Source organism: Caretta caretta, chromosome 2 (assembly GCF_965140235.1).
Source record: "Caretta caretta isolate rCarCar2 chromosome 2, rCarCar1.hap1, whole genome shotgun sequence".
Lineage (NCBI taxonomy): Eukaryota > Metazoa > Chordata > Testudines > Cheloniidae > Caretta > Caretta caretta.
Window position 1 is genome coordinate 74,405,508 of NC_134207.1, and position 19,111 is coordinate 74,424,618.

The 19,111-nt window shown below is 42.1% G+C and overlaps 1 protein-coding gene across 3 annotated transcripts in view; it reads left to right on the forward strand.

Moving 5' to 3' along the window:
- PRKDC (protein kinase, DNA-activated, catalytic subunit) overlaps nt 1-19,111 on the forward strand; it is a 162,302-nt gene that overhangs the window by 123,644 nt on the left and 19,547 nt on the right. For 2 of the 3 annotated variants that reach the window (XM_048840604.2, XM_048840605.2), the window contains exons 63-74: nt 1,120-1,328; nt 1,821-1,959; nt 2,665-2,853; nt 3,488-3,712; nt 4,226-4,334; nt 6,510-6,621; nt 8,897-9,086; nt 10,699-10,873; nt 10,995-11,185; nt 13,788-13,968; nt 14,678-14,838; nt 18,017-18,228. In XM_048840604.2, the coding sequence (XP_048696561.2) occupies nt 1,120-1,328; nt 1,821-1,959; nt 2,665-2,853; nt 3,488-3,712; nt 4,226-4,334; nt 6,510-6,621; nt 8,897-9,086; nt 10,699-10,873; nt 10,995-11,185; nt 13,788-13,968; nt 14,678-14,838; nt 18,017-18,228 (2,093 nt within the window). The remainder of the gene's footprint in view (nt 1-1,119; nt 1,329-1,820; nt 1,960-2,664; nt 2,854-3,487; nt 3,713-4,225; nt 4,335-6,509; nt 6,622-8,896; nt 9,087-10,698; nt 10,874-10,994; nt 11,186-13,787; nt 13,969-14,677; nt 14,839-18,016; nt 18,229-19,111) is intronic. The other variant, XM_048840606.2, reaches the window with a different exon arrangement.

A 19,111-nucleotide genomic window follows, 5' to 3' on the forward strand; every position in this document is an offset into this window, starting at 1 on the left:
CCTTGGAAGATTGTGGCATAAATGGGCATTCCTAGAGCTCTAAAGATATGTCTCAAGCACATGGCATACATACACCAATTGTAGCCTGTTCATTTCATTCTATCCAAAATGCCAAGGTCTTAGGGTCTCAAAGTTGCTTGCAGGCAACATGTAAAATTCTTGCACCAGCTGGCATGCTGTGGGGGGGAAGGAACCTCACCTGAGGAAGATTTGCAAAGGAAATTTCCATTTCTCCTTTGGTTGGAGGTTGCTACTTAGTTTATAAAGCTCTTGCTTTATATATGGAAGAATTTCTATTCCTGCCTATTAGCCTACTGTAATAATTAAACTGCTTATTGTTTCCCTTCCTGCTTCTGGGAGTCACTACTTGCTACTTTCCATGAATAGCGAAAGAGGAGAGAAACTGTGCAACAGAATGAGAAATTCCTTATCTGATGATTTTCCTTTCTGTTAGCGGCTTCTCGGAATTCAACCCACACTGGGAGTCCGGTAAATGAGGTTGTCTTAATGCTAATAATTGGTTGCTGGAGTGTTTCTACAGCTGTGGAAGAACTGCTCTGGTGGCCTGAGCTAAGGGGCGGAGCTTAGTCCTGGACCCTGGAGCAACAACAATGGACCACCTCTGAATTCCTCGGGTAGGGCGCGTTGGTCCATGAATAATGGACTCGGAAAGAAATTGCTCATGTAAAGAAAATTATCAGATAAGAAATTTCTCATTCTCCATTCATTTTCAATTTGTTTTCATGCTGCAGAGTTTAATTCAGTCTGATGGTGCATGAGTGGGAGAAAAGTGGATTTAGGGTGACCAGATAGCAAGTGTAAAAAATCGGGACGGGGCTGGGGGTAATAGGTGCCTATATAAAAAAAAAATCCCCAAAAATCGGGACTGTCCCTATAAAATTGGGACATCTGGTCACCCTAAGTGGATTGGTTACTCATGTCAGCCAAACTGTTGCTACTTAAGGAAAACTGCACCACAGCTGGGAACTCTCTTCATGATGCAATGGCCTCCATCCAAGCTTCCTTTCACTTTAGGAAAATAAAACCAAAAGATGTTCTCAGTGGGCCTGTAAGTATTGGAAATAGGCTTTATAAACAGCCCATGTCTTTGTTTTACAGGAAGTGAGTTACCAGCACAGAGAGCTGCTAGACCTCGACTCGGCCACTGTGAGCACTAGCTGCTTAGCCAGTTTACAGCAACCCGTGGGCATCCTGCTTCTTGAACAGGCTCTAACTCGTCTTTCTTCTGCAGAAGAACCACTGTCCAAACGAATGCGTGGAAGGGCAGAGCTCTCTCCAGATGTAATCAGATGGATTGAACTTGCTAAGTAAGTGCTTGTTTGGGCAGAAATTAATTAGTTCAAATTAAAGCAGCCAAGAGTTCTAGTCATATGTAAGTCTTGATTTTCATAGGAGGTATATTTTTAATACTTCTGAGCTAATTATTGACCTTTCAGGCAGGGCTACTCCCATGTCATAAATCTGTTCCAACACATTCTCTGGTACAGATTCAACAGCTTGGTTTCCAATCCAGTTAAATGCTGTACTCTTTCGGAGTAGTGTGTGCAGCATTCTTTAAGCATTTTTTGACCAGAGTGGAATTTACACAATCCAGTATAAATTCATAATCTGATAGAAGAATAATATCCATTTATCAGTGATGCATTCTGTGCAGCCAGGCAGTTATAGAGCTGTCAGTTTGCATAGACTATCTAACATGTATCAGTTGTAATACTGAAGCACTTTGTACCTGGATACTTTGCACTTGAATAGAAAGCTGTTCTTTTTCAAATAATATTTTTTTGTCTTAACTTTACTAGGCTTTATCGATCTGTTGGAGATTATGATGTTCTTCGTGGTATTTTCAGTGGAAAGATTGGAACTAAGGAAATTACCCAGAATGCACTGTTAGCAGAGGCAAAAAGTGATTATGCTGAAGCAGCTAAACAGTATGATGAGGTAAAAAATTACATGGTTTATGGTTTATTTCCTCTCAGATTTTTTTTAAGACCCTTTTTTTACTTCCATCAAAATAATAATTCTGAGACAGCGTGTTGCTTTAAACGTTCTTTTATTTAGTTCACTTCATTATGTAATTCAAGAACAATAAAAGATACTTGGCCAAATGCAATATAAATAACAGTTCATAACAGACAGTGCTTATTGAGCCTAATTTTCAAGTTATCTCCATTAGTGTCACACAACTTTACAGGCATAAATCAATATAATTTCAATAAATACAAAAGAGCATTAAAGAGTGCAAATTAAGTGCCTATGATCTGCACATGTAAGTTCTATTTGTGTTCACAAGTTGATAATAGATAAAAAAATCTGTGGAAATGATTTACCTACAGAATGTTTGTGTCTAAATGAAAGGTGGAAAAATGCAGCTCTTTACAAATGCAGGTTGACTGAAGCTCTCATCTGAATTGAGTTTTATATGTTAAAGGTGTGACTGGCTTAAATTTTGAAGAATTCTTTGGAACATTTTCTTTGGTCCTATTTGTTGATTAAACACAAATGCTGATAAAGGAATAAAATATTGTCATGCAACAGTGAAAACATTATAGGTTTTCCTGAACGTGTTCAGCTAGAATAGTAAAAAGATCATAATGTTGCCGCTAAGACCCTACTTGTTTTTTTTATCTGACATTCCTTTTCTAGGCTCTCTCTAAACAAGACTGGTCGGATGGTGAGCCTACTGAAGCAGAAAAGGATTTCTGGGAACTTGCATCTCTTGAATGCTACAACCATCTGACAGAGTGGAAGTTACTGGAGTATTGTTCCACTGTTAATATTGATAGCGGACAACCTCCAGACCTAAACAAAACTTGGAGTGATCCATTTTATCAGGTTTGTGAAATCATTGCTAGATTAGATTTGATATCACGCTGATTGCATTTGTACAGGGGCCATTACTGCGGTGCTTTGATTAGGGATAGAGGTAAAATGACTTGATCACAAAGGTATTTTGCACAACTTAGATGAGTTTTCTTATAAAAAAGTACCGTCAACAGTAATTAAAGTAAATATTTTTTGCTGTTCTGTTGCTTCTCAAGTTGCCCTTTAGTCCCATGACTGAGAAAATGGCTCCAGCCTTGTCACATTGTCCTCTTCATGTTGCTGTCATTTATTTTTCTCCTCCTCCTGTATTTGGGTGGTCAAACAGAATTTATCTTGAAGTTGATAAGAAATGCAAAGCGCCAGTACCTGTGCAACTGCATGAGCCCACCGGAAGAGGGCTCTATGTGACTTGTTGGTTGATGGGAGTCAGTCTGAAAAAGGTTAAGGTACACTGAAAAATATAATTACATTTGGTGAAATATGTTAGTCTTTTCCTAATTTGAAAATCTTTAGGCCTGTAGCAGATGGAACCAGGCCCCTATATGTCTTGCATACGGTTCTACATCACCAGCAACAGATGGCAGAAGTGATTATTCAGTATCCTGCCCCAGGAGTAAAGAGACTTTACTTTTTTCCTCTGTAGGAAACCTATCTGCCATATATAATACGGAGTAAGTTGAAGTTACTGCTCCATGGGGGCAATGACCAGTCCTTGCTGACCTTCATTGATGAGGCTATGAAGATAGAACAGAGGAAAGCCCTTATAGAAATGTATTACAGCCAAGAGCTGAGTCTTCTCTACATCTTGCAGGATGACTTTGACAGAGCCAGATATTACATAAGCAGTGGCATGCAGGCCTTCATGCAGGTAACAAAGCTGCTGACATGTCTGCTGTGATTCTCTGTTGGAAGTCATGTCAAGTGCAGCCCTTGCTGCTACTGGAACAGTCCTTCAAGATAAAAATATAAAGGATGGAATCTTGACCCCCTTGAAGTGAATGGCAAAACTTCTGTTGACTTCCCTAGGGTCAGGATTTCACCTCAGGAACTGAAGAAATGGAAACAGCCATCCAGTGCAACATTGCCCCCCCCCCCCTATTTTGGGGGTGTCTTGCTCCTTTCAGTTTATTCATTCTGTCTCCTCCTCCCCCCCACTATATCACACTGAGTTTATTCAGCCTAGTTCACTGATGTGTCATTCTGAAAACCTCTAACTAGTGTAAACTGATACTGGTTGGTTTTATGCATCTTTTCTAAGGATGATATGAATCACAATCTAGTTGAGCATAGCACATAGAAGGATCGGTTATTTATCTGCTCTACAGGGCTTTAAATAAAAACATGATAAGAAATCACTTAAAAATCATTTTCCCTCTCCTAGAACTATTCCAGTATTGATAATCTGTTACACCGAAGTCGACTAACAAAGCTGCAGTCTGTCCAAGCTTTAACAGAAATACAGGAATTCATCAATTTTATAAGCAAACCAAGTAAGATATTTTTCCCCACAGTATTTTTCGCTTATTTTGTGTATATACATTGTGGCAATGAGCTTTTTATTTTTGGAAAGAGTGAGTGTAGTTATTTTCACATGTCAAAAGACTCTGAATCTGTGTCTGATAACAGTGAAGATACTTTTAAAAAGGGTCATCAGCTATGTTATGTTTTATGTTTCTAGCCCTTGCCATAAAATCCTTGCATGATGATTTAAAATACCAATTATCTCTTTAAAATTACACATGATTAGTTTTAGACTAGTTTGATAGATCATAGAATATTAGGGTTGGAAGGGACTTCAGGAGGTCATCTAGTTGAACCCCCTGCTCAAAGCAGGACCAATCCCCAACTGAATCATCCCAGCCAGGGCTTTGTCAAGCCTGACCTTAAAAACCTCAAAGGAAGAAGATTCCACCGCCTCCCCAGGTAAACCATTCCAGTGCTTTACCACCCTCCTAGTGAAATTTTTTTCCTAATATCCAACCTAAACTTCCCCCACTGCAACTTGAGACCATTACTCATTGTTCTGTCATCTGGTACCACTGAGAACAGTCTAGATCCATCCTCTTTGGAACCCCCTTTCAGGTAGTTGAAAGCAGCTACCAAATCCCCCCTCATTCTTTTCCGCAGACTAAACAATCCCAGTTCCCTCAGCCTCTCTTCATAAGTCATGTGTTCCAGTTCCCTAATCACTTTTGTTGCCCTCCGCTGGACGCTTTCTAGTTTTTCCACATCCTTCTTGTAGTGTGGGGCCCAAAACTGGACACAGTACTCCAGATGAGGTCTCATCATTGTCGAATAGAGGGGAACAAACACATCCCTCCATCTGCTGGCAGTGCCCCTACTTATACAGCTCAGAAGGCCATTAGCCTTCTTAGCAACAAGGGCACACTGTTGACTCATATTCAGCTTCTCTTCCACTGTAACCTCTAGGTCCTTTTCTGCAGAACTGCTGCCTAGCCATTTGGTCCCTAGTCTGTAGCAGTGCATGGGATTCTTCCGTACTAAGTGCAGGACTCTGCACTTGTCCTTGTTGATCCTTATCTTTTGGCCCAATCCTCTAATTTATTTAGGTCCCTATGTATCCTATCCCTACCCTCCCGCGTATCTACCACTCCTCCTAGTTTACTGTCATCTGCAAACTTGCTGAGGGTGCAATCCACGCCATCCTCCAGATCATTAATGAAGATATTGAACAAAACCGGCCCCAGGACCGACCCTTGGAGCACTCCGCTTGATACCAGCTGCCAACTAGACATGGAGCCATTGATCACTAGCCGTTGAGCCCAACAATTTAGCCAGCTTTCTGTCCATTCATCCAGCCCATACTTCTTTAACTTGCTGGGAAGAATACTGTGGGAGACTGTATCAAAAGTTTGGTGAAGTCAAGGAATAACACATCCACTGCTTTCCACTCATCCACAGAGCCAGTTAACTGATCAAGGAAGGCAACTAAATTAGTCAGGCATGACTTGCCCTTGATGAATCCATACTGACTGTTCCTGATCACTTTCCTTTCCTCTAAGTGCTTCAGAATTGATTCCTTGAGGACCTTCTCCATGATTTTTCCAGGGCCTGAGGTGAGGCTGATTGACCTGTAGTTCCCCAGATCCTCCTCCTTCCCTTTTTAAAAGATGGGCACTACATTAGCCTTTTTCCAGTCATCTGGGACATCCCCCGATTGCCATGAGTTTTCAAAGATAATGGACAATGGCTCTGCAATTACATCCGCCAGATAGTAGTGAACAGCATAGACAGATCATGTGTTCCATTAATATCTGCCATTTTAGGCATAAAATATAAAGTTATTTACATCTTATCAGCTTAGTACAAAACTCTAGTTAACAATTGTACCTTTGTATTCCACTATACTCCTATGAGGAATACTGATAACTGTCATTCTTTTTCAGTGATAATTATTGCTCCTTTTAGTTTCTTTACTCTCTAGTAGTTGAGATACAGCAATGCCTAGAAAATAGTATAATAAACACCAGACAATGATTCATTTAATAGGAGTCAGGAAATTTGAGTGAGTTTCATTATAGTAACTGCTGGCTGCTGCTGTGTCAATCTGTGCTTTTCTCATTCTAAACATTATGGTTTGACCCCCTACATTTTCACATTACCTCCATGCAGCCTTTTCTTAAAGTATTTTTAATTGATTTTAGGCAGCTTAGCTTCTCAAGCTTCCCTTAAGAGACTTCTCAGAATTTGGACAAGCAGATATCCAGATGATAAAATGGACCCCATGAACATCTGGGATGACATTATTACAAACCGGTAAGATGAGATACTTGTCTGTTAACTATGATTCTACGTGATAGTTAAGCTTGCTATATTTCTCATGTTGCTTGTAGAAATTTTTGGTTGGAATCTAGCACTCCGTGATTTCTAAGTACTATTGTGTCTTGCCTTTCAGATGGAACAAATTGTTTTCATATTACTAAGATATGGAGAGGAGCAAAGGGCAGACTGGGTGCGTAGGTGGATAAGAGGATGTTTTCATATAAATAGTGTAGTTAGCAGATTAGACCAATAGCCTAAAGCTTAAAATTGTTTGTCATCCATCAATAGCTAGGTACACGATAAAGAAATAAGGATTATAAATTAAGATTTGCCATCCATCCATCCTTGGCCCAATTTTTCAATCCTTACATATGTTGAGGAGTAGATGGGTGAATAGTCACATTTATCACAATGGGGCTACTCACTAAGTGCCCCTCAGCGTGAGTAAAAGTCACAATAATGGGCTCTCAATTACCAGATGTCTTTAAACAGCTAGAAGTTTTAACAAGGTTTTATACAAAGAACCCAACCCCAGTCATCACCATGTTCTTCAGGTATTTATGTGACTGTCTTTAACTATTACTATAACCAAAACTTCTGCTGTGCAACAGTTACCTGAAATGGCTGACCCTTGAGAGACTTTATTTAGGCAAGCTCTCAAGAGGCTCAGATGCTTTCTCTAACCTTTTAATTTCTTTCTCCTCCCCATAATATTTCTCCACATCCTCTCCTTTCTCTCAATGCAACTTCAGATCACTCTCCTTTCCTCAGTCTTCATCATTACCTCTCTCTGAGCCAAATAAGCTCCTTAAAATTTGCTGATTATGGAGTCTCAGCAGGCTTGGCAGTGTTCGTTCAGCCAGGAGCCAAAACCTCGTGTGCATAGGAGCTTACTTAGGTTAGAGGTGAACCAAAACACATTTCATGCTTTATCCTTTGGGAAAGCCCCAAAACTTACAAGCTTTGGAGAGTTGACAAACTGCCGAAAGCTTGCTGTGGGCTTTTAAGATACCTACTTGTGTCTTCTCTTAAATTAGGTTATAAGGTTCCTTGGGACAGGGACCGTATTTCTATGGTGTTTACACAGCACCTAGTGCAGAGCCAGACTGATACCCAGACTCCCAGTGAGTAACAGTTTACATGGTAAGCAGTCCCATTGAAGTTCATGGGCCTACTTATAGAGTAAGGTAATAGTCACTGTGAGTAAGGATATCTCAGTGGGTCCCTTGATGGTGACTGGAGTCTCAGGGCACTACTGTAATAAAAATCTGAAAGGTCACTTGTGCAAACCTAAATAAGATTTTCAGTTGGGTCAGAGTTTGACATGAAATATAGGCTCGTGCTAGAGCTGGTAAGGATTTTTCCTGTGAAATAGAGTTTCATTGGGAAATGCCGATTTATTGAACCTGAAGTGTGTTACAGAAGCATCTCTGGTTTGATAAACTTTAATTGAATCACAGGCAGGTTTCCACCGGAACTCTGCTTGGTTTCATGGCAGGCTGCTGGGGAGCCTGGGCTTCTAGGGTCCATGGCTTTGGGCAGCCCTACCATGCAGACTGCTCCCAGATCAACTGGCTCCCAGGACCCACCCACTTGAAAGACTTGGAGCCAGCAGGCCTAGATGTCTGGAAGCTCTGCGGCCCCCAGTGTCAGGGCTGTGAATATAGTGGGGCTGCCTTGGATCCTGGGAATCCTGGCAGCTGCTGACTGAAATTGACATGATTCTTGTCAGCTTCACCACTGCCCTTTGAAATACTGAAATTTTCCATGAACTGGAAATCCCAAGTTTCAGTCAGCTCTAGCTGGCATTTATATTTTATAAGCCGGTATACATGTTCCTTACAATTATGCTGTCATTAGAGAAAGGGCTATAGGTTTATCTTCGTACATTTGGGGTAGTATTCTAGAAAAATGTAATAATGGACATTTTCTAGCACCTAAACTCCATAGTCTCCAATAAAAATCTAACCCCATAGCCAGGATTAAAAAATGAAATATTTGTAAGGAACACCATTTCAAGACAGAGGGGTATTCATTACACCCTGTTTGTGACTATTAATTCTATTAGTTGAATATGCCTACTCCTGACTGAAGAGGATCAAAATCACAAATAATAGTGACATCAGTCAGTGATTGAAGCTGCTTAGCCATATTTACCAGTGGGAAATTTGGCAGCATTGAATATAGATCAAGGAGAGGAAGGATTAAAATCACCTGTGTGCTTCTCACTGTATGTTAATGTCTTATATTTCCTTTCACCATTGTGCAGGTGTTTCTTTCTTGGAAAAATTCAGGAGAAACTGCCTAACATCCAGGCTGATGATAGTATGGAGGTGGATGGAAGGGGAGATGTTGGTGACAAAATGGAAGCAGATATGCAGGAAGAAGACATTCATTCAATGATTAGAAGCTGCAAATTTAATATGAAAATGAAGATGATAGAGAGTGCCAGGAAACAGGTGACTCTGCACTGTCTGGTAGTGCTTGATTCATTGGAAAACCATAGCTATTAGAACTGGAAAAGACAGATTAGGTTGTCCATGTCATGCTGCTGCCAATGCAGGGATTTCCCCCCATAGTATGTTCTGGGAAGCCTGGTTCTTTTTCTACAGAATTGTAGATGGCAGCTGTTAATTAACAACTTTTCTAAAATGTGCAATTTCAGGAAATGTGCCCAAAGGCTCTTTTCGTTCACCAGATGTTCCTGGTACTTTCCAGAACAAATAAATAAAGCATCAGAAATGTTATAGTTGTGGGCCTGTGGGGGGCATGTGTAAGTAGCATAATGTATCACATTTTAAAGTTTTTTAATTTCATGTATTTATATTTCTATTTTTATCTTCTGCTCTAGTAAGGTAAAGGATCTGAACAGGGATCTGCCACCACCTCTCAGGCAAGTGCCCTAACCATTGGGCTATGGGATATTGTTATATGGGACTCTCTCAGTCTTTCCTTTTGAAGCTTTTCCTCTCTGGAAAAAATAATTAGTCATTAGAGCAGGGATCCTGGGCCTCCCACATTCTGGGTGAGTTTTCAAACCACCAGGCTCTCTCTCGCTCCGGACTAATGACTGTTTAATTGTTTATCCACAATGGAACTGCTTCTACAGGACAGACTGAGGGAGGGCCACATCAGAATATTCCATACCTAGTGATTGGGGCCTTCACTTGCTGATCCCTTGAACTGGGGTTTTCCATGTTCCACATGAGTATCATAAGGACTGAGCTAAGTCCCACTGTCTGTTTTGTGTGAGCTTACCTGTGGGGCCAGGTCCAGCAGGCAAGCTTACCTGCTTACCAGCTCAGGCCCAGCGTGCAAGTTAGGTGGAGGAACAGCTGTGTTTCCCCGGCCTGTGCATCACATTGGGACTTAGGTGTCCAGATGTCTAGAATGGAGCAGAGGCTCAGATACACAGAGGCAGAAACATAGGTGCCTAGGTAACTTGTTCTGCAAAAAATTACGCACCAAGTGAGTTAAAAATCTACAGGATTCAGCAGCAGCTGAGCTGTGGGAGTTTTAATACTAGTGGTGTCTGATCTTGGGATTTAGGCACCAAAAGTGGAAGGTAGGCACCTAAATCCCTTTCTGAATCTAACCCTAAGTGACCTGTTGCTCAGAGGTGCTGAATACCCAAAGTCTCCATTGAGATCAGTGGGAGTAATGGGTACTCAGTACCCCTGAAAGTCAAACCACTTGTTAATGGGTCTAAAGATAGATGTAGAGACCTAATTTAGAGACCAGACTATCAAGGTGGAAAAAGTTGACATGTTGACCTCTGTATTTTAAGTAGGATTTGAGTTAAAAATGACTGGAGCTAGATTGTTTGTGTATTTTTTTTTATTTTTATCAAATACTTCCATGTGTAAGCCTGTTTTTCACACCCAGCCCAAAAGGTAGTGGTGCCCCTCACACTTTGCTGGAATTCCCAGGACCTTTCCTGTTACACGTTGTGAATCCTGTAAAGGCGCTTGCAATATCCCTGGATCTCTTCATTTGCTGCAAACAGTAGTTTTTTATTTCCCCTTCTTCTAATGCATTATTGAAAATTCCCATTTTGATCTGTTAATGTAGAACAGCTTCTCAGTTGCCATGAAGCTTCTGAAGGATCTGCACAGAGAGTCTAAAACCAGAGAAGACTGGCTCTTGAGATGGAATCACAGCTATTGCCGCTTTAGCCATAGTCGCAGTCAGAGCCAGAATAGTCCTGAACAAATGCTCACTGTGTTGAAAACCATCTCTTTACTGGGTAATAATGTTATCTATTCAGACTCCATTGATGCAGAACCTATGCTATGGATTCTCTTCCTGTTTGTAATGGGAATCCATTTTACTGCCAAATTACCAACTTTATTTCTGAATTCGAACAGATGAGAGCAAAACTGACTACCTGAGTAAAAACATAGTGGCCTTCCGCAACCAAAACCTTCTGTTGGGTACCACTTACCATATTTTGGCCAGTGCCCTTAGCAAAGATCCAAGATGTCTTGAAAAAATGGAGGAAGAAAAAGCTAGGAAAGTCGTGATGCTTTCTGGAGAGAGGCCTGAAAACTCTGAGAAGGTAAATGAGAAGGGAAAGGAGCTTCTTACTCATTATTGTAGCTAGCTAATTTTGTTATGTAATTCATTAACTCAGTTACATTAAGCCCATGTTACTACAGTAAACCCATGCTACTGCTCTCTGTTGCTAGCACTGATTTCTCCAATGAGCTGCAGCTGCTGTTAGTCTGATCTGGACCCCGCTTAGTCAGTCATGGGCTCCTGCCCCTGGACAGTCCTCTCCTACTCATTGCTGGAGAGGAGGTTTCATGCCCCAAACTCCCACCAAGATGGTAAAGAAAAACTTGTGGAGGCAGGTTTTGAATCTGCTGTGTCCAGAGCCTCCATGATTGTGCTAGTGTTTGTCCCTACTGACATCTTATATAGAGGAAGGAGGTCTGTCCGAGAGCATGTGCATGCACAAAGGCAAGAAGGGTGAGGGAGCAGAGACCAGCCTCATAGTGGGATGCGTGGTGCTCTTCGAAATCCATGCTAACATCAGGCAGGGCTGGTCACATGAATCTCCCATGAAGATAGTCAATTCCTAATATTAATATAGCTAATTTTCTGTTTATTTTAATGATTGTTTAGTCATTTTAATGATCAACCATAGCTAGGAGCAGAAAAAAGTAAAATTTGTCCCATTGTCCTTTGCCTTAATTGAGCAGGAGTACAATATAAAAAGCACGCAATTGGAGATCCTACCAGATCTTCAAATGTATGTATTGAGAGTTGTTCAAGATGCCCTGGAACTGAACTTATGTCTTTCAAAGGAAACCAAATGGAGAGTTAAACTGCATATATCAATTTATATCTGCTGATCTTGATAGCTGCCCTCTATTAAGAGCCTTGGGAGTAACTACAGTCAGAATGAACAAACAGTCTTATTTGTCTCTCCAGGAGCAAGTACAATCTGTAAATGAACAGTGTCAGTATAATAAGGACAAAAATTATTATAACTATTTCATAAAGTTAAAAATTATTGTGCTAGTTACTCTACCAGAATGAATGACAACATTCTTTATAATGAGCAGTTGAAAAGTAAGCATGAAATCTCTTCCGTACCACCTTGTGCTGTGATCCTTAAAAACTAAGAAAGATCATACTTATTTGAGAGACCTCCAGAAAGATACTGCAGTAAGTGGTATCCATCATTTTGTGGATGATTCTGTTCCCTCTGAGTCAGTATTTAACCAGTATCCCAGCATGGTACTAGAGAGCACTATACTACCTTCTGGATGAGACATCAAACTGAGATAACATGGTACCTTCTGCAAGACCTAAGGGTGCTAACACTTGTCTCCTGACCAAATTCCAAGTCCAATAATTTCCCTTTGCCTCCATAAACTTCACAATGTAGGGTTTTTTGTTTATATTTTGATTCCCTCCCCCGAAACAAATAAGGGAAGAATAGAAAAGATAAAAGAACGAAAAGGGAGGGAAAGGGAAGAAAGGAAGTGGGGGTAGGGAGGAGAAAGAAGAATGACATCTCTGTTTCCATCCACTAGGGATTAATCAAACATTTTAAAAAAGTTAGACCAAATCTTTTCAAATTTGCCTGAAGTCCCTGTTCTCCAAAATGTTACCTGCTCTGAGATGCCTGGTCAGCCAAGTTGCTGAGCCAAGCTTCTGTCCCTGGACGCAGTCTGCTCTTTTATCTAAATAATATGAATCATTTTGCTACAAGCACAGCTCTGGAGAACCAGGCTTTCCATGAGTTGTTGCATTTCCAAGACAATGGGATATATTACAAAATACAGTTCTAGGAAGTGATTTTTAAGGAGATGCCTTTTATCATATTAATCCTCCTGCCTGCTTCTAGCCAAAAGGATTATATCCTGGGACTGTCCCAAAAAAATTCACAGTGTAGTTTATATTGGATACAGTATTTTTCACTTGCTGTTCCTAAACTGTTGGGTGGTATTGCTGAATACTGCTAAACAGCTGGCACATTTCTGCCAAGTAGGTGGTAGATGATGGAATCTGTATACGGAGTTTAGGTAAGTTTGTTTGTAAAATGCTTTGTAAATGATTTCTTCCATTCAGTACATTGTGGTAGAGAAATCTGGGATGACCACATTGTGCCTCAGTTCTCATAATAGAAAAAAACATGATTTGTGTATAAATAAAGGTTAAAACTAGATCTGGGCTTTTTAACAAAACAAAAATCCCCCACATATTCTCATGGCCATTCAAACTAAAAAACTTAATTTTCTTCAGCTGTGCTTGTGTCTCTTTCACGTTAACTGTTTACAAATAGTCTATTGAATGAGTTTACTAGCTTGGAAATACCAAATTGTAGAGAATGTTCATAGAAAGTGAATTTTAAACTAATAAATATGACTTGCGTTGGAAGCCCCAATCTAAGATTTATGCCTATCCAGACAGGGAACAGAACTAATACCATATGATCTATGTATCCAATACAGCTCAAATTTCAAATATTGAATACTTGCAGCCAAGAATCATCTACAGATCAAGAACTGTTCACATAAAGTATTTGACAAATACGTGCTCAGTCTTCATTTGCAAATAGAAAAAAGAGACTAAATTTGTTGAATATTCACCATGACCTATTTGCTGAACTCTCCTTGTTGTGGTTTCCACTTGTGGTTGAATTTCAGGTGATAGCAGGTCTGAACAAGAGGGCTTTCCAGTACTTCAGCACTGCAGTGAGGAAGGCTGAAGAAGAGGTGCAGTCTCACTCTATGGAGCACGTAGACCTTACAGGAGTCATAAATGCTTACATGACTTTGGTTGATTTCTGTGACAAGCATCTCCGTAAAGAGGAAGAAGGTTCATCTGGTGAGTCAGAAATTAAAATATTTGTCAGGACTTCTCATCTTACTGTTATGCAAATTTCAGATGGGAGAGTGCCAATAGAGAGCAGTAAAATGCAGGGGCTTGAGGTGGGCCATTTAAAAAGAAAATATTCTTGTACATGGAAGAATTTATAACCGGTGGTGTTTAATACCAAGGGAGTAACTCCTGTTGTGGAGGATTTACCTAAAATACATCAGGCTTCACTCTGCTCCTGAAATCCCAGAAAGTTATATGACTTGAATTTAAATGTAAACAGATTGTCCTCAACTTGGATGTTGTTTACATCCTTTTTATTCTTTCTGACAGCTGCTTCTGGCTTCACCATTAGTGAGTCATGAGGTCTCCATCTTACTGGTGGGATATGCATCCTATCCAGCAGATGCTCCTCTTGTTCATTCCCAGACCATGACAATGCTGTGTATAACATGGGCAAGATACTAGTGATGATGCAGCCTCCTGATAAAAGCTAATGCTTACAGTCCAAGAATACACAGACTAGTGGTGTGTGCAGTTCAAAAAAGTCTTCATATGGGAAACAGAATAAAGTAAAAAACAAAAAAAGTTAAAATTCCATACAGAGCACCAAGAAAGTAGATAATACAATTAAAAGTAAAGATGATGTTTTAGACGATCAAAGGGATGGAAAAAAAGACGGTGTTTCTGATAATTTTTGTTTAATGTTTCTTGGCAGATGTCAGTGCTCTGGATCTGCAGACATTCCCAGCCATTGTAGTGGAGAAAATGATAAAAGCTTTAAAGCTGAATTCCAGAGATGCTAGGCTAAAGTTTCCTAGGCTGCTGCAAATAATAGAAAGGTATCCAGCAGAGACACTGAGCCTAATGGCACGAGAGGTTAGTTACTTCCATTCCTGGGACAGCAGAGTTGATTGTGAACCAAATATTTATTGAACGGAATCCCTTTACTTCAAATTGAATTTTGGATTATTGTGTAAATCTGTATGTTAGTTTAATGGGATGTTTGGAACTTGTTGCATTGCACTTTTTGCTGAGTCAGCTGCTGAGTTGGTTAATGAAGAAATAAGACTTGAACAGTGGTTCTTAACACATGGCCCGTGGGCCACCTACGGCCCAATTAGTATACAGTTGCGGCCCAGTACCGCAGCTGTGTGCTAAAAATAATTAAGTTTGCTGCTCCGGTCAGGCAGGGGCTGGGGCCAGAGCTGGGTGAGGGGGAGCCTGCTCTCACAGCCCTGCTGGAGCGATCCTGCCAGCAGGAAAGGCCAAGCAGTCCCCTATGGCTTGGAAGGAGCTCAGCCGGCAGCCTGCTGCTTCTGCTCCCTCCTGTCTCTGTCTCCCCACGCTGCAGGAACACACTGTCAGGTATTGGTTAACACTGGTGACCAGGTGCTAAAAATCTAGAGACCACGGGAACCCGTGTCAGCTGTGGGTGTAGCTTGAGCAGACATTGCCCCTCCCCGCTCCCCCGATTTCTTCGCAGCTCTGCTTAGCTGTCAGGGTGGGAAGAGGCTCCCTCTGGCCCTCTCCTCAGCTGAGGCTGGCAGGCAGCTCCAGGACGCTGCCTCCTGCGTCATAGTGCCCATCACTGTCATCTTCTATATGTGCTGTGTCCCATTTCTGGACAGGTGGTGATTGCCTTGGGTGGGGGGGAAGAGGCAGTAGGGAAAGAAGAGGGATGATACAGGATGGGGGAAGAGATGGGGATGGGGGAATGGGGCAGGGGACAGTGTGGGGAAGAAAGGGGGTGGAGTTGGGAGAGGAAAGGGGAGGGAATGGGATGGGGGAAGCGAAGGGGATGACTGAGAGTGCTGTTGCCGGGCAACTGCTGCCTCCTTGCTTCTGGGTGTCTGCCCAGAGAAATGGGGGGGCATGTCCCTCCCCACTAGCCACTTCTTCATGTCGCCTCCGGCAGGGATGAGCATGCTTCAGGCTGTGATTGCCTGCCCATCCCCTATGGCCATTTCTAAACGGTTTGTTTCAGCCGTTCTCAACCTGCGGGCTGCATGCAGCCCAATTAGCACACAGCTGCGGCCCAGCTCAGGTGTGTGCTAAAGGCCACGGGCTCCCAGCTGCCCTGCTCCAGGCACCCCAGCCGGGCAGCTGGCTGCTGCCTGGCCCTGCACAACAGGGTCCTGGCAGGCTCTGGGGTCGGGGTCCTGGCTTCTGCCTGGCCCCCTATAGCTGGGTCCAGGCAGCCGGCTAGCACCTGGCCCTGCACAGTGGGGTGTAGGGTCCGGGTCCTGGCTACCCACCCTGTCCCGCACAGCAAGGTCGCAGGTCGGTGTCCCTGCCCCCACACCCAGCTCTCCGCTCCTGGCCCCACTCTGTGGAGGGGTCTCTGGGCGGAGGGTGCTGAGCTTAGGGGTTTGTGTGTGAGGGAGTTAGGTGGGGGGCACTGTGGTTCTCAAGCTGCAGCCCAGCTAACACTTTGAGGGCCACAAATGTGGACCACAATGATAAATAGGTTGAGAATCACTGGACTAGAGGGCTGCACACTTTTTATTTCTGTCAGCCAAGTGCTTTGCACACATCAGGGTCTCCTTGCATCCCTTCATTTTCCCCCACAAGCTTCCCATCCCCTCTTTCAAGGACTCCTTGTAACCCTTTTCCTCCATGCCAGGCCACTGTGTGACATCTTCCCCCCCCCCCCCCCCCCCCCGTGACTGCTCCTGTCTTAGTCTACACTGAAAAGTTCTCTCACACACTCCTGGTGTACATAGCTGTGCTGACCTACCCCCACAGTGTAGATGCAGCTGTGTTTGATGGAAGAATGCTTCCATTGACATAACTAAACTTTTTTCAGGAAGGTGGTGCTCCTACCCCACTGGGAAAAACCTCTTCCATCGGTGCAGGCTGTGTCTGCATTATAGGTTTATGCTGGCATAGCTATGCCGGTATAGTTTCTGCATTGTTAGCACAGGCTTGTTTCAAAACCACTTTTTTAACTGAATTTATATGCTAGTGGTTACAGATTGGGGGGGGCAGTGCATTGATATAGGGACATACTGAGAAGGCATCATGGGAACAGAATCGCAGCTTGGCTGCCCCACTGAGCTGAGAATGTATCTGTGGAAGCCAAGACAGGAAGACTACGACCTGGTCTACACCTAAAACTTAGGTCAACCTAGATGCATCGCTTAAGGCTATGAAAAATTTTGCACCTTGTGCAACATAGTTAGCTCAACCTAACCCTACTATAGACTCAAGCATGCTGATGGAAAAATTCTTCCATTGACCTAGCAACCACCTCTCATGGATTAACTACACTGACAGAAGATACCCTTCCGTCTATGTAGAAAGCATCTACACTACAGTGGCTATTGCGGCACAACTGCAGCACCATAGGTGTGCTGCTGTAGCCACTTGACATAGACACACCCTAAGAACTGTGACAGTAATGAATTCCCCATTAGAACATTATGGGTGAAGTCTGTCCTAGCTAACAGATGCCACAAAAACAATAGTTGCTCATCAGGAGTCCTTCATTAAGTCATTTAGGGTGTCAACATTTCAAATTCCATTGAGGCAAAGGGTAGAGCTAAGATGGGATATGTTGTGATGCTGGAAGGTGTTAATGGCTGCCATCAAACACAGACCTGGTTAAAGCTGCTGTGTTGAACCCTACTGATTTTGGGCTAACCAGGTGCCAGGAGCTCTGTGTCCCCCATTTCCTCCTCGTTTTCTAGGTTTCCGCAAAATCAATAGGGTTCTGTCCATTGATGCCTAGAACGTTGCTTGAAAGTTTGGAATTGATCAGATGCATCATGCAAATGTTGTTACATCCAACCAGACACAGAAATGCCATCAAGTTGAGTGTAGGGCCTCACTTGGCTCAGCCAATGAGACATAAATGTTTGCAGATGAAAACCTATCAAGAACTGAAAATGATTGCTTCAGCAGGGGACATTCTGTGCAATCTAATTAACGTTGTCTATTTTTCCACGTGTTTCTGCCTGCTGACTTGGAACGCAGAGTAGTTTTGTTTGCTTTTGTTTATAGTCCGGATTTTTCAAGATATATAGAAGGTGAAAACACTGTCTGTGTTTTGCAGATTTCATCAGTTCCCTGCTGGCAGTTCATTGGTTGGATTAGCCAGTTGATGGCAGTGCTTGACAAAGAGGAAGCCGTAGCTGTGCAGCATACTGTAGAAGAGATTGCGAATAACTACCCACAGGCAATTGTCTATCCTTTCCTGATCAGCAGTGAAAATTATTCCTTCAAAGACACTGCAACTGGCCACAAGAACAAGGAGTTTGTAGCAAGGTGGTGTTTGAAATGTTGCTTACAAATCTATAAGATTTTAATAGGAAGTGATAGTCTGTGAAAAGCATAGAAAATGGTAGCTAGATTTTGGTATCTACTGTGCTTGGTTCGAAGGCATAGAAAAACGGGTACTTTTAGGCCAACTTTTCTAATGTGGGTGCCTAAAATTAGGCACCTCCATCCATATTTAGGAATTTAAGTAAGTGGCTAGATTATTTTTAGAGGTGCTGAGCACCCATAGTCCTTGCTCATGCTTAGCCTCCCACAGCCGTATAAAAATGAACTACAAAACATAAAAGAAAAATGTTTGCCTTTTCCTGCTCTTTTGAAGTATGAAGTATCAGGTGCAAAATCATAGAGTGAGGATCCTTCCTTGTCTGCTCTGCTCTGCTAGGGTTGAGGGAAATCCACAACTCACTCTCCAATTACATCACTATTCATATCTGCTAATGTTTTCTAAGATCCTTTAGCAAAGAGAGGAAAGTGAGGCCCTGACATTTTTAATCTTTCAAATATAACAAAATGAGCAAAGACACTTGTTAATTAAAAAATAATTTAACTAATTAAATAAGCTATCCTTGTACATCAAAAAGAGCAGTGAGGTGAATGCCCAGGCTTTCCTTTTAGAAGGCTGCTCTTATTGCATAAAACACACTGCTCCCTTATTCTAGAGTCCTCAGCCATCAGGAGAGTGGGGTTGGGGGAGGTATTTTTTCATGCTTTGTGTGTATAAAAAGATCTTCTACACTTTCCACAGTATGCATCCGATGAAGTGAGCTGTAGCTCACGAAAGCTTATGCTCAAATAAATTGGTTAGTCTCTAAGGTGCCACAAGTACTCCTTTTCTTTTTGATCTCCCTAGCGTTGCTTTTCACCACCATCT